At 35.8% G+C, this 15760-nt stretch overlaps 3 protein-coding genes across 3 annotated transcripts; 2 read left to right on the top strand and 1 right to left on the bottom strand.

The window, feature by feature from the left end:
* Positions 1–1031: 1031 nt before the first annotated feature.
* On the top strand, positions 1032–1482 carry CBG27890 (the record flags this gene model as incomplete). Its single annotated transcript, XM_045240125.1, has 3 exons — positions 1032–1193; positions 1344–1384; positions 1437–1482. 3 exons carry the CDS (start codon positions 1032–1034, stop codon positions 1480–1482), a joined length of 249 nt encoding a protein of 82 aa, XP_045097888.1.
* Positions 1483–2871: 1389 nt separating this feature from the next.
* On the bottom strand, positions 2872–3908 carry CBG00113 (the record flags this gene model as incomplete). Its single annotated transcript, XM_045240124.1, has 2 exons — positions 2872–2900; positions 3713–3908. The coding sequence occupies 2 exons, from the start codon at positions 3906–3908 to the stop codon at positions 2872–2874; spliced, it is 225 nt and encodes a 74-aa protein (XP_045091475.1).
* Positions 3909–3959: 51 nt separating this feature from the next.
* Positions 3960–4218, top strand: CBG27889 (the record flags this gene model as incomplete). Its single annotated transcript, XM_045240121.1, has 2 exons — positions 3960–4032; positions 4142–4218. 2 exons carry the CDS (start codon positions 3960–3962, stop codon positions 4216–4218), a joined length of 150 nt encoding a protein of 49 aa, XP_045097887.1.
* Between the last annotated feature and the right edge of the window lie 11542 nt (positions 4219–15760).

The raw sequence follows: 15760 nt of genomic DNA, 5'->3' as shown, positions 1-15760 counted from the left end.
CGAGAGAGAGAGAGAGAGAGAGAGAGAGAGAGAGAGAGAGAGAATGAGAGAATGAGAGAATGAGAGAAGAAGACCACTTTGCCTTCTAAACATCATCATACAGGTAGGTACGTATTATGTAGTCAGTGGCGGAAAGGTAGACTCCCTTTTCAAAGGGTTTATTGAAACAGACGTGAAGGATTCCAGAAACGGAAGGAGCAAAAATCAGTATTACATATTAATAGGGACCTATGATCAAGAACACTAATCGGTTCAAAAAAAAAAATTGAAACTGAATCATGAAATTCAAAAAACGAGCTCAGCCTTTGTTGAATACTGTCAAAAAATAATGATCTTAAGTTCTAACTGTTGGATATAAGATTACTGTATCTTCGAGGTTAATTAACTCTTATGTTTGTAATTCTCCAAGCTTCAGTAATTCCAAGTTTGTGAAGTAATAAATTAACCAATTTTTTTTCTTATACTATCAAAATTATTTCGCCAATTTAATACTTTTTGATATCTATTACAAGTACCGAGATAAAACGGCTTGAAATAACTTAACGGTTCGGAGCGCCGTTCTATTAGAATGCTTCCGGTGTTTCCAAAAATGCACAATTTTTTCTGAACCCCAACTAAAAAAATTTAAATCCTGATCAGTTCACTTTTTTAGATATCAAAACTAATTTTCCTTATAATTAGCAATTTACGGAATCTGTACCATAGCAGTCTATTTCCAAATTTTGATTGCAATGATTCATACGGAATTCACTAGACGAAACCATCAGAAACATTGTGATTCCTGTGATTTCTTGTTTCACGAATACCTTTTCTGGTTTCTATTTTCTCTCTCAATAAAAATAGAACAAACAGAAGCGGCGGGAAGAGCACAGACGGAGCAAATGAGCCCGATCTTTGCAGGAAGGAAAATCGGAGCAATCAGTTGATCAATGGAACAGTCAAAGAAAGAATGCGGACAAATACTAATTAGAAATCAACAAAACTTCGATGTCTGAAGAATAATAAAACTACTACAGAAGACGAAAAATTATATGACCACCTACACATATTTTTTCTCTTTTTCTTTTTTTTTCCATTTTCAAGATGAGAAGAAAACAAATCGAATTCGTGAAAGACTACAAAGTTCAAATCAATCACATGGCGTCCTCCGTCTTGCCTCCGACCCCAATTCTTCTTTCCAGTGTCATCAGATGGTCAATTTTATATTTCATTTTATTTTCCATGTATCGTTCTCCATTCTTTTCGATGACTGTGTGATCAAGGCCGCCACTTTACAATTCTTTGATAACAAGATGACATTGGTGGCTACAGTAGGAAGGCATCACTAACAAGGAATCAATTAGAAGCGGCTTCGTTCAAAGTACCAGGCGGACTTTGGCTTGCGGCAACTGTTTGGTGATCGATCATGTTGAGATAAATCAGAGTAGAAATGATAGGAAAATTGAAGAAGAAGGTGATAAGATATCACATCTGAAGAGATGAAGAAAGAGTGGTGCTAAACACGTTTCGCGTAGTCTTCGAAAATTTTTTCTGTGATCAGAGAACTGATGGAAGAGATTTCAATTTGTGTGGGGCTGCAGAGGAACGCGGTGTAAAAAATTCGCAAACAAGACAGAGAAAAAAATTGTCTGCTGTCGAGGACTTTGAGCTCGAAGAATCAATTTGCTATTCTATTTTCAATATTGTTTTGTCTGGCAAAGAATTCCATGTAACGAGTTCAATTCTACTGTGGAGTTATTTTCAAATCTAGAACAAAAGCGGAAAAAATATAATTAAACTTTTCGACTGAATGTGAAATATTTTCTGAAAAAAATAATCGCCGTGCCGTGAATGCTGGAATTAAAACTCACACTATGAGTGCACGTCAAACTCAATTATCGCGGTCCCTTCAAAAAACAACGAAAATTTGTCAACTAGCAATTCTATGACAAACATTTTTAGTTTACAACTTTATTATTATGTATTTTTCAAGGAACCGAGCTCAGAATGCGCAAATAGAATGGGATTCTATTAGAGTATTTTATAGACCGAATTTACACGTGTAAGCTTCTCCTCTTATACGGGGTTCACGGTACTGTCTTACGCCAAAAACATCAGAAAAAACAATATTCGAAAAGTGATATCATGGATTTCTTAATCAGCCACAGTAAGCTTTATTGAATTCCGAAAATGCTGAAAATTCCACACTTGCGACAGGACGGGCCGGGCTTTCAAAAAGTTGGTCAAGGCCCGGTCCGGCTCGGAAGGCCCGGAAGGCTAGGCCCGGGAGGCTCTGAAGGTCCGGACAGTGGCATCTAATTTAAGCTGAATTGTTAACATTGAATTTTTATGCTTAAATAAAATTTAAAAATAATTTTGAAAATCGGAATTTTCGACATTCCGAAGAATTCCAAAAAGTCATTACAAATATCTTCTGAAGACGTTCTATCAGAGTGTTCATGATATTTGAAACCTACGAGAAAATTAGCATTTAATAAACACAATAACTACAATTTGGTTACAAAAATCTTGAGTAGTCAAAAAATTTAACGTTCACTTGCCATGTCAATGTTCAATGTTCCTTTTCTTCCAACAAATGACATGGGGACCATATATTTTCAGTTTTCCCTTTTTACAGACCTTCGCGAAGCTCCCCACTCCAAAAAAAATCCCTCTCAAAAATCACCAGATGTTTGTGTCCTTCGCACACTCATCCCTTTTTGCGGCGATACCAATAAACTAAAAGGATTATTTCAGTTTTTTGACGTAGATAATTAGTAAATCCCTAAATCCTATATTCCTCCGCCGAATTTTTTGAGAAACCTTACATAAGACGTTCTTCTTCATTCCCTACCTCCTTGTTAAATCCTATAAAGATAATCCCTAGCAGGATTACGGAGAAAAAAACAGGGGTGTGAAAGCTATAATTAAACATGTACAATTTTGTAGATTCGTAAGATTATGGGTTTTGAAAAAGGATGTGTTCTGATTGATAGGTTTCTTCCTTAGAAAAAAAAAGTTAACGGGACGAAAATGTAAAAATTGAGCCGTGGAGCCATATGGAACGAAAAATGATGGATAAACCAGCGAAACGCACATACGCACTTGCTGGCTGAATTCATTGTAGTATCATTAGGAATCCGAAATTTGCATCTGGACAGCAGGTGAACACCGGAAAAGTGCAAGGTGTCATTCCTGGCAGGAAATTAATTCATGGTTGAATGTGTTCACGTCTATATTAAATTTTGTTGTGGCAATCGAATCAGTTTCTAGAACACCATAATACCAAGAATTTGGTTATATATCACGAACTTCATGAAATCGATAGTGTAAAATTTGAAGTGACGTGTATTTTTTTCTAGCTTTGATGAAAATTTCTCAAGTATAAAATTGTTCTCAGAATCAATAAGTCATGGAAAAGAAATTTGATCGACCGGAAAAGTTTTTCAAGTCGAATATCACGCATGGGAATTATCAGGCATGGAGAAAACGAATCATTTTAAAACTTGAAAAAACATCTTCATCTTATATTTCCGTATCATCACATAAGTTTCCTAATAAATGAGCACATAATTTTTGGTATCATCAATTTTAATGTTTCAAAGTTTGCAGAATTTTCACTAAAGGTTGGAGGGAACTAGACAACTTTGAGACAAATCGTTAAATCTAGATTCTTCGGCACGAATCGTAGACTGACTTTGAATTTAATTTATTAGTATACGATTCAACTCACCTGCTGGACGTCCTGGTGGTCTTCCACGATGAACGTGATGTGGTGGTCCTGGCGGAACACCATTTGGCATCATATGAGGATGACCAACTCCGTTGGCCATCTGTGGCATAGGAGTCATTGGAGGCAGTGGCGGCATGGCTCCTAAAGGCATTCCTGGAAGAACTGGATGTGGTCCATTTGGTCCCATCTGCATCATCGCGATTCCTGGAGGAAGTGGATGATGACCTGGTGGAAATGGCATTCCGTGATGGGGAAATCCCGGCGGAGGACCGGGATGTGGTCCTGGAGGTGGTCCGTTGAACCACATTGGTGCTCTGATCGCTTGAATTGACGATGGATTCAGGATTACAGCTTTCAGTTTGAGCAATGGCAAAGAAGAGTGGCGGGTCTCTTCACTGGTTTCTGAATCTTCACTGGTATCTGAAAAAGATATATGTTTTGAATCAAGTAAAAAAGAAAATAGGAAAAGATTTCGAGATGCAGATAAAAAATATAAGAAAAAATAACGGAAGAGATAGGTCAAATGCGGAACTTTTAAAATGCCTGCTGCTGAGGACACATCACCCAAGAGCTGACAATTCACAGATCGACCAATGATATCAATGTTAATGAGAATCAGTTCATTTACAAAAATTTGACTTGATAATTTGACAAGTCGGAACAAAGAACAAAAAACCAAAACACATACCATCTGAACAGAAATACAGATTGATCTAGAAAAGTACAACGAAACAAGACACGTGCATATACGAAAATGCACTAGGTGGGTGTCCAAACAGAACAAAGGGAAGAATTTATTTGTGTGAAAGGAACACGGGTGGAAGGGAAAAAAAAGAAGGAACCAAATTTGTCTTCCTCGATACAGAGTCTGTCATTTGAAGGGCGGACCCCTTGTTTTGATGCTGATCTTCTTAGGATCCGGACATCTCGGTGAAGAGGAAAGGACCAACAAACCTAAAAAAGAAGGATAGTCCTCTTTTTGACGGGGAACGTTTTTTGTCCGAATGACAGAAAGAAGGGCATGAGATAAATAGGAAAAAGATGCATTATTTTCACAAAAGATGGCATGGGAGCGAAGGAAAAAGAAAGTGAAGGTGGGAGCTCCAGGAAAGAGGAGAAATATTGAAAAAATGACGAATGACATTCTGTGATCGGATCGATAATTTGGTATGTTTTGGCTAGAACCTACAGCCTTAAAACAAAACATTTTATGTCGAAAAAGGTTGGAGTTGGACATTAAAACGTTCAAATGAAATGTAGGCCCTCAGTAGCACCTGAATTCAACACGTTGAGGGGCTTCTATATGCAAGGTTACCAGGATTTTTTGTTGAGATCTCTCCCGCACGGCTAATGATTCACTAAATTTGTTTTGAAACCAGTGAGGAGACAGATTTTGAAAAATTCAACTTTTCGAGGTTTTTGGGGATCAATTGAAATAGCACCGATTTTGTGCAGAATCTTGTCGCAAACATCTTTATGTAATTTTTTTGGAAACACTTTAAAACGAGGGAGGAGATAGAAGACGAAAGTCTTGAACCAATTTGGATTACTGTAGATTTGCAGAAAAAACAAATTTCGTAAATTATTCGCCGTGTCCCCTTCAATCACTATATTTTACCATGAAGTGTCAAAAGGGGTAGTGATGTTTGACCATAGCACAAATCGGGTAGTAACTAGTAAAAATAAATGCGCAGGAAACAATAAAAAAGATTCGGTCTTCCGCACGATATTCCTTGTCCTTCCTTCCTTCCTTCCGTTTTTTTCTACATTCCCGGCTGCAAAAAACAGAGCGGAAAGCAATGAAAAATAAAAGAAGATAGCAGAAAGAGCAGAAAGAAGTCAAGCGGGCGGGAACAAAAAAGTCCTGAGGTCAAAAACGCGACGGGTGGCGCTGATGGGTGGCAATCAAGAAAATCTGACGCGTCAATTTGTTCAGATCCTTGGCAATCATTTCGGCCGAAACTTTTTTTAACATGACAAAAGGAGTTTTCAAATTTTTCAAAAGTTCGAGATGTGGAACTGATTTAATAAAGCCTTATCTAGAAAACAGTAGCGGAACTATATTCTGATACTGTTTTTCAATCAGCTCCTAGCCTAGTTTTATTCCCTGCAGAGTCCTTATCAAAATAACAAATAAATAGAACTAGTAAGGTCCCACGATAATATTCTAGACTAGATGTACCCAAAATAATATCATTTTTAGACCTCTAAAGGGATAACATTTTCTCGTTAGCGCCTCAGACTGTAGACATCTCTGACAACAAACATTTTTCTTTTTTTTTCAAAGAAGATGACGAGAATTTTTACCCCAACTGTACGAAAATCGAATGATGGCTAAGAAAACACAAAACGTGTGACCTAGGTCATTCTGTTGTTCCAGCTGTATATATGGGTGAGAAAAAAGACTCAAATTTGGGAACACAGCTGCTCCGACAGATTGTTAGAACCTGTCAACATTGTATTACATCATAGATAATTCTGCAGAAGAATTGTGTTAAATCTGAAGGGTTTCACTTTGAAGTAAGCAAAATTCATCTCTGAGAAAGCCAAAAAACTAGGAGGCAAACTCTCAAAATAATCGCTTTCTCCTATCCTGGAAGAAAGCCCCAAGAGAAGAAGAAGAAGAAGAAGAAGAAGAAGAAGAAGAAGAAGAAGAAGAAGAAGAAGAAGAAGAAAAAGTAGAAGCCAACTTTATTGAAATGGCAAAGAAACACGCAACAGACCTATTAGAGCCGAGGTGGTGTCCAAAAAAGGCGAGCGAGACGCTTAATAAGCGGAAATTTTGTTTCTAGAACGGCCCAGAATGTCTCTTTTTAAAACGTTTTTAAGCTCATTAAATGGCACAACACAGAAGAAAACCGGGACCAGTCGACACAGAGCACAATGTTGGCTCCCATCTTTCTGTACTTTACTTTCTCTTCTTCTATCCTTTCACTAAACAAGTTTGAATAGGCTTGCATCTATTTTTGTTGGGAAAAAGAAGGGAATAAAGGCAAAATGAGCATTAGGACGAGGGGGGGGGGGTTCAATTGTGCAATCCAATCATTTGAATCAATTGAATAACAATTGTCCACACAATGAGTCAGTCAACCGGGGTGGAAACATTTCGGGGCATGAATAGATTTTTTTGAATTGAAAATGAATTCATAAAGAAGGTCCAAGTGAATTATGTACGTGATATTCTAAAGATTATTTTCAGCTCTCTGTGGGAAATTGAGTTGACGTACCCATCAGTTTCCGGGAGTCAGAAAATTCTTTATAGGTCACTTCAGAAGTGATACTAGCTGACCAATAGAGCTTAATGAGGATAATGCTTATTTTTTAATCTTTTTGACGCTAGATGGAAATAATGAACTAATCCCCGAAGCAGATAAGATCATTAAGTCTATAGAGTTTTTGTTCAAATTTACTTAAAATCAGCAGACCTGAAAATTAGCCGAATTTTTGAGTTTAACTACGCAACGTCGTATTTTTGATCTTACTTATAAATTAGAAAAAGAAAGATCTTGAATCATATTCTTCTGATCATAATAAACCAGTACATACCTGTATGCGCATATTCTAATATTTTCTCCCCCACTCGTCGTCTCAACGGGAACATTACGTCGTCATGTAATTAGCAGTGTATTCAAAGGAACATGCACGAGGAGCTGATCAACAACTATACCGGTGGTCGAGAACGCGCAAAAAAATAGATAGAATAGAGGAGTAGCAAACTGCGGTGAATGGAAGTGGAGCACAGAAAAACCACCATACATCAACAATGCTGGTTTTTATGGTTTCGCGAGGTTTTTTGCGAAAGTTGCAAAAAATTAACGATTTAGTTATAAAGCAAGAAGCCATAAACGGGTAAACCATAAACAGGGAAGCAAGGGGTCTTTTTCGCTACTAAAATGGTGCAATTTCGATTGATCTTAAAATCGTTTCGAAGAACTTTTGGAAGCAACTCCAAAAACTTGTCACCACATTTTGAATGAACTGAATCATTTCCGGTTTCAGGACTAAACTGAAATTTTTGTTAATTTGAAACCATTAGAAAACCTTTCATGTTTTTCAGACCCAAAATATTCAAATTTTAGAACCTGCTAGACATGACGATTATCAGAAAGTTTGCCAACTACTGTTTTGAAGAATTTTCAAGTTATTTTAAGACATGATACATGTTCACGGTGTCAGGTTGTCGTGAAAAACATTTTTCGAACACTTTTTATGTCTTAAACTTTTCTTTCAAATTGAGCTCTCCAAAAGCTGAGCTTCCCAAAAAAAATGTGGCTCTCAACTTCAGACAGTAATTTTTCATTCGCATTTCAACTTGATATTTATGAGTATAGGAGTAATATGACCACTAGACTTGAGATCCATTATAAAAAGTAACTGAAGTGGAAGTCAAAAATATAAATCTCTAGATGTCATCTAACTAGACAGAGCCTATTCATTTTTAAATCAGTGTTTTGGATGGGAGGAGCTCAGAACAGAAAAAAAGGAAAGTCATAAAACTACAAAAGCTGTGAAAATCGGAAAACGGTATTGTTTTTTTTTTGATTTGTTTTAGTACGTTACTAACTGGGGTTGTATAATTGTAGGTTTGATATCTTCCGTAAGCTAACAGATCATATGCGTGCACAAAGCAAAAAAGTAGAATTGCTGGTTGGGTTTACTAGTAGTTTTAGGAACACGGACAGATCATGAATACGTTTAACAAATAGTATTAGGTTGTTCCGAAAGCCTTTTACATTTTCTGGCATTTTTTCAACAAAACTTTATTGAACGTTCGAAATATTTCGGCAAGTAATAAATTGTTTATTATGGTCCATCATATCCTGTCAACGTTCTGGTAGCTCTCGCGTAGAACTCGACGAATGGTTGCTGCAAGAAGAAGGCATCCATATACGATTTGCGGTCCGATCTTCGAAGCGTTTACCCTGTTAACCATTCTAAAGCGAGCTCAGTAAATTCTGTTAGAGCGAGGTCTGGACTATATGAAGGGCGCCCAAGTATTTCGATACCTAGACCTGGCATTTTCTGGCGGATGGCCAAAGTTGTGTGCAAGTGCGCATTATAGTGAAGCAGAACAAATGTGTCTGCTTCTGGGCGCAGTGGGGGATATGCATCAAATAAGTTTTGCAGTTGGCGACAGCACATCTCCGTAGTAACGATCGCACAGTTCGGAGAAAGCTCTCTAAAGATCAGACGTGACAATACTATCAAATGCTCAACATCTCCCTTTCTTCACGAATTGCTCCCGTGTGATTGATTTCTGGAGTTTGGCAAACCTTGACCCACTGACGCTTTTTATTTTCTTTAACCTACAGACATTCTTTATCGTTTCATGATACAAGATGATGGATCCCATCAAAGATTCACTCACGAGTGAGCAAAGACCAACTCAAGTCACAACTAGTTTTAATCTTGGAATCACTGAAATGGTGTGCGTCCAGTTGACCATACTTTTCTCTGTGCCAGGAACATCAAAGATAATGAAATGCAGTTGTATTGGGTTGGCCAAGAGTTGAAGAAACTTTACGAAGAGTGAGTCTCGGCTCAGCTTCCAGCGCGTTTTAGATATCGGCGTCGATGGTTGGAAATCTGATATCAAATTGAGGTTTCTCTTTGAGCGAATATTCGCCGTTCCGAAAGCGATTGAACCAAGGTGGCACTACAAGATACTCAAGCGACTTTTCATCAATTACGGAACATATAGATCAATGAGCAGTGGCAGCGGGTTCTCATTTGAGAAACTCAAAAAGAAGGCAACCTTACGCATCATGGGATTTGTTGGCGCGGCTCTCGGCCATGGACTGAGATTTTTTCAAGCACACTGACAATTTTTATTGAACATGAGTTGAATATTATCAAAACAAAAAAAAAGAAAACGAAAATCGATCGGCAAGAATGTATAAAATGCGTGCTCAAAAAATGTAAAAGACTTTCGGAACAACCTAATAACACATGATAATATATGCACAACTAAAATTGTATTTATAATAATTGATCAGCGCGAAATACATTATAATCAACGAAAAATTGTTTGAAATTCAGATTTTTACTAAACCCAAAAAAAAATATTTAAAATGCTAGTCGGAAAAAAAACTAGATAGTGTTTTTTCTCAAAATGTTGAATTGGAATGAAGCTTTGCAGAAAAATTTGAATAATAACTTGTAACGGGCCGGGCCGGGTTTATTTTCCACTTTTCGAAAAGACGGCACAAGTTCGGCACGGGCAGGCCCGTCATTTTTAGTCTAGAAATTTTTGATTTTTTTTAAAATCAAACATACAAACTAACCAAAGAGAACTTCGAAATATTCGAAAAAAGTATGGTGTTTGTGCCCATATTACTATACCAATATCATGAGAACAGTTTTCAATATTAATTTTTAAAAACACTAAGCAGTTCGGATGACACGGTAGGATTCGAAGATAAGGAGTTTCCAAAAACCGGCAAAAATATGCTTTGATTTAATTAATCTAGAGATAATTCATGCATAAGATGGTGATGATCACTTGAGCTTATCAGTGGTGACGGAAGACAGTGTTCGTCATGGGAAGGGAACACTATGAGTATCATAAAGATTCCAAAAAATTCAAGGATATAATACTAAGAAAAATGCTACACTTAGGGACTTGGTGGTAAATACGTGGGAGCGAGGTTATAAGATCAGAAACTAACACGACCGGAAATTCGAATCGGAAGAAAAATCTAAATGCCTCCTTATAAGTCCGGAAACATTAGACATCGAAAGAATCTCATCACACCATTCAGGAAAATAATTAGAAAAAGGAAATGATGAGATTCCGGCTCAATCTTCAACTATTTCTCATTTGGGCGAATCGCGGAAAAAAGCGTGGTGGTGGTGGTGTCCATTTGTCCTGGTGTAAAATAAAAAAGAGATCACTGGAGGACGAAAAAAAAAGGAGAGGAAGTTGGAAATGAAATAAACATGAGACTCCCTCATACTATTTGCGTCTTATGTTTTGTAGGATAAATAAATGCTGATGTGGCTAATAAATAATGAAAAAGAAGATATGGTTAATAAATCATGATTGGCCATAGGTACACATAAGCAATGAGCTCTGAGAAGGGACGTGAAAGAATGCGCGAGCAACCCTTCAGAATTTCTTTGCTTTCGGCTCCCGAAGGCTACTCAACTTTCCACGCAAACTGGTTCAAGTACGCATGAATCATTAATAGCTGAAAAAGAGAAATGGTCACTAGAGTTGAGATTCATAGCGAGAGGAGATTTCTAGTTTTTGACCACGATACGAAATCCGACGAGTAATAACATGAACAGACTAGCTGGGGGGTTTTTGTTGTTTTCATGAATTTCAGTTCAACAAATTAGATTATATTTTATTGAATCTTATCAGAAACATTTTGAACTTAGAAACAATACTGTTTTATCATACAGTCCCCGGTCAATAAGGTACACAAAATTTAGTTTTCAGTTGATTGTGATTACTTTTTAAAATGTGGAGCTCGGCTGTCAAGTTCCCGATCTTTTTAAAAGTTTTGAAAAATGTAAGACATACCTAAATTGAAAACTTTGCATTCACAGAATTTTTTGAATGTTCCAATTTTTTTTTCGATTCTTCCTAATTTTTAAAAATTCTACTGCCGCGTTCAAAGTAGACTCCAGGAACTGGAAATTGCGTCCAAATCTGCCAATTTTTCCAGGTTTTCCAAGAGCACGAAACTTCGATTTTCTTGTATTTTTTTTTTGTTTCCTGTAGTTGTGTTAATTTTTCGACGTCCGCTGTAAATTAACAAGAAACAATCTTTTTTTGGACCTCGAATTGATGTCGAAGAAAAAAGCACAGCTACAACGAGGAAAATCGAAGTTTTGAGTGCATGGAAAAATCTAGAAAAATTGACAGCTTTGGACGCGATTTCCAGTTCCTGGAGGCTACTTTGAACGCTGCATACGAATGCTAAGTTCTCAATCAAGGAATGTTTTACCCCCTCCAACGTTGAAAATCGAGCTCCAGACTCCTGAAAATGTCAAAAATCAAAAGAAAAACACGATTTTGTATATCTCATTGACTTGTATGTTGAAACAATAGGGTTCTCTCAGTTACTTCCATTTGAAAGAGCTTTCAAATTTAAAAGTTCAAAATACTTTTGATAGGATTCAATGAAATAAAATCTAATTTATTTTAGTTCAAAAACGCTATAAAATCGAATTTTGACTGATTATTGATATTTCGAAAAATTAAAGAAAATTCTTAGAAAAGTCTACAGGACTTTTATGATTTTTCGTTTCTCTTAATTTTGATCACATCTTTGTTATTGTTTATGAAAGTTTGTAAACTCATCTGGTAAAGTAAACAGTTCCTTTTTTCTTGCTCCAGAGTACACCGCAGAACAAATGCAAGTTTTATAAACATTCAAATCTCACTAGTTGAAAAATAGAACTTTTAAATAATATTTGTTTTTCCTAAAAAATGGCCTTGTCAACTCAAAACTTCCCTTTATTTTTTCAAGTTCTTTTTTTTCTAAGTGTGCTCTTCAAAAATTGTGAAGTAAAACTGCAAAAGTCGGAAGCCATTCTTTTTTGCCGTGAAATAAACACGCAACGCGTTTTGGTTGGTCCTTACATGCACTCGAAGAAAAGATCAAAATTCGGCTCTCCAATTTTGTTGACACTTTCTTTTCTCCTTAAGAGGCGTCAATGTCAACTTTGAGAAAAATAAACGGAAACGGAAACGAGTAGAAGAAAATGTTCATCTTTTTTTTGTTCTCCATTTTTTTAAAATTTTTCTTTGTCTTGTTAACAGGTGATGAATCATTTACAAAGAGTTCTAAGCAAAACTATTCAACAAATAGGGAAAAAAATTACAAAAGTCAAAGTTTTGTAAGGAAAACGAGGAAAAAAACTGCGGGAAAAAAATTGTGATTGAATACAAATAATTGAATTTTCGTGTTGCGAAAGAGCCAAGCTTTTTCAATTCAGCTTTTCAATCAAATGGACCGCCCACTCTATTCACGATTCAATCAAAAATAGAAAATGAGAAGCGTGTAGGAATAAAAATTGTATCAATGAAAAGAATACAGTTAGAAATTGGAAATCACAGATCTCATTCAAAAACCTTCCCTCTCTTTTCTTATTTTATTTTTCCGCTTCAACGAAACACAAAACTAAAAAAAAGAAAAAAGGACCCTTGTATTCAACTCACTTTCCGAAGGTTTCCTACGGCAACCCGTTTTTTTTTCTCTAGTACATCCTTTCTTATTGTCGCGCTGGTCCTGAGATTCGGTCGAGCTTGAAAATGGGTCAAAAAGGGAAGTGCGGTGGGTGGCTACGTCACTGAAAACATATGGGGTGTCCGCCGCTCCCCGCCCTCCATTTCATATTTATGAACTCTCTCTCTCACTTTTTCCAAAAATTAGAGATCTTTTGTTAGGCATTCGGTCTTGCAAAAAATCTGTGTTGTTTTTTGAATGATCTACTGAATTGTGTTCTAGTGGAGAACGGGAAAAGCATAGCTGATGAACCGTCTTTGAAGCGGAAATAGAAGGAGCAAAAACAAATGAGAGGGATCTTATGAGTTGAACACGTATTGAAAAAACCAAAAATGTAAAATTATGATAAGGCGGAAATATTAGAAAACTTGAAGGGATCAAGACAGAACAACCATTTTGCTTGAAATATTCGGTTTCTGTAATATGTAAAAAAAAGTAAACTGAGAAAAAAATTTGAATTCATGGGAAATGACTTGTTGACCGTATCTTTACACCTTTTCCAAAAAACAATGAAGGTTTGTTCAAAATTGACAGTAAGCATTACTTTTTGTAACAAGATTCGTAATTCATAAAAAAATGATATTTCGTTTCAAATTAATTGTAGAATCAAAAAACCTTTCATCAGAAAATTTGAAAGCCGTCATTTGTTGTGATCTACAAGGCGGCGTGGCAAAATTATCAAATTTCAGACTTTTGCTTCGTTCGGAAAATTTTTGCAATTGAGTTTGGTTTTCTGATAAAAAACAGTTTCTATAAATTGTTGCAATAGTAGTTTTATCGAGGAACCTATACTTTGTTAAAAAATTCGCAGTAAATGCACAAAAATTATTTTGGTTCAAAAAAGTATAGGATTTGGCGGTGGGGCCCCGTAAATCGACATAAGGGCTGGCAGCAGAATTTTCAGGTGTCAGTTTTTGGAATTCGACAATTGGGGTCAGTTCCAAGTTAAAAAATATATGTAGTCTTGTTCTACAATTATTTTAGAAATTCTACATTATAATTGCATGATTTGTGTCTCTGAAATTGAAAATAACTTCTAACAAAACTGGATAGAAAAGTTTTATATATCTGATCACAAAAAAATCCAATTTCTTTCTGAAAACTGATTAAAATTATTCAATCAGCATATTTTACGATAATGGTGGTAGAAAAAATAAAATAAATTTATCACACTTGCAAAGTAACTGATTATAGTTTCTGGGAGATTTCTTAGGCCAGGCTAGGTGAATGACACTAAACTAATTACTTCATTACTCAGAAATTGGTAACAGCTGATAGATTTTTGATTTATGAACCTAACTGTTAATTGTTGTCAAGGACTTTCACTAACTCGTAAGATAACTATTTTATCTGAAAATCCAACAAGCTGGATTATGAGAAAACCGAAAAATCCAATTATAGTTTGTAACGAAAAGTAAATGAAAAATGTGGGAACTCTGGTATTAAATCTAATCTAGAAAATGTTTTTAAGAATATATTGCAAATCACGTATTGAATTGAATTACCACAAAGCCAGATTTTTGGATGCCTGGAAAAGCAAAATATCCTATAGTTTTTTTTATCCAATAGAAAAAACGATTGTTGTTCGGGTGGGAAATTGTGACTAAAGGACGTTTTTAATGTTAAATATAAATGAGAGATGGCGTTGAAAATAAAGGGTTTAAACGTACAAATAAAATTGGCAAATTACGTTCCACCGCCATGAATAGAGTTAATTAAAAATTGGAATTTCAAACGAAAAAAGGGAGCTGAAATTGTTCGGAATTAGAAATAAAACAGAATATTGAAATAAGGAAATGAGAAGAAAAAATTGAAATGTTCACCTCATGCCAAAATTCAATTTATCCTTTTTAAAATATTCAGTGCATAGTATTCGTAGTAGTGACGGAAATGCTGTTGGACAGTCAAAACGACTAGTAATGTCTGAAAAGACAAGTAAAAGTAAGGAAACATCGTGAGGAGAAAATGATAATTTAGTTTGTCACCGTACGTTTTTGAAATTCCATTTTAGGGAAATGACGAATAGGTCGTCAGTTGTCAGTCAAGAATACTTACTGCATTAGGTTGTCATACACCGGAGAAAGAATTTCAATTCGAACCAAACCCACGCAATTTACAGTTTTTAATGAAAAACATCATATCTTAATTAATTGGCACAATGAAATAGTGAAACAACATGATGGCACATATCAGCCAAACAAGCCAGACGTTAAGATCAGTAAAGCTTTAAAAAAGTAAAATGGCGATTCCCGGTTAGCGAATTTTCTCCTTTATAATTCTGGTGATTTTTCCATCATTCCAATCACCTAAGACATTATCGATCGTTGGCAACGGAACCTCTTGCAAATATTCAGATGTGATTGTACAAATTAAATCTGATAAGTTCATAACATTGTACAAATTTAATCTGATAAGTTCATAACAACAACGAAATATTGATAAAACAGAGTCATTGTATCAATTTAATCAACGATTAACAATTTTTCTTGTTTAAAAAAAAGGTTCACAGTTTTTCTAACAAAAACTGCAAAAATCGAAATAAATTTACACAATTTATTCGATACAATTGGAATTAAAAATGGTCCCGGCCGTCCACCAAATTTGTAATATTCATTATATTTTTCAAACACAAGGTTGCGCAATTGGTGCTAATATTATTTTGGTAAGAAAAATACAGTCCGAAAGCGATAAACTTTGAAGTCGAGCCAAACGTAAATAGTGAAACTAAAAATTAATCCAACTGAGGATCTAGACCTTCATAATTGGAGCGGCTCAGTCTACTCAATAAGACCTCCATTCATCTGGGTCT

Source organism: Caenorhabditis briggsae (assembly GCF_000004555.2).
Source record: "Caenorhabditis briggsae complete genome, chrX, whole genome shotgun sequence".
Taxonomy (NCBI): domain Eukaryota; kingdom Metazoa; phylum Nematoda; class Chromadorea; order Rhabditida; family Rhabditidae; genus Caenorhabditis; species Caenorhabditis briggsae.
This window is presented reverse-complemented; position numbering and strand designations above follow the sequence as displayed.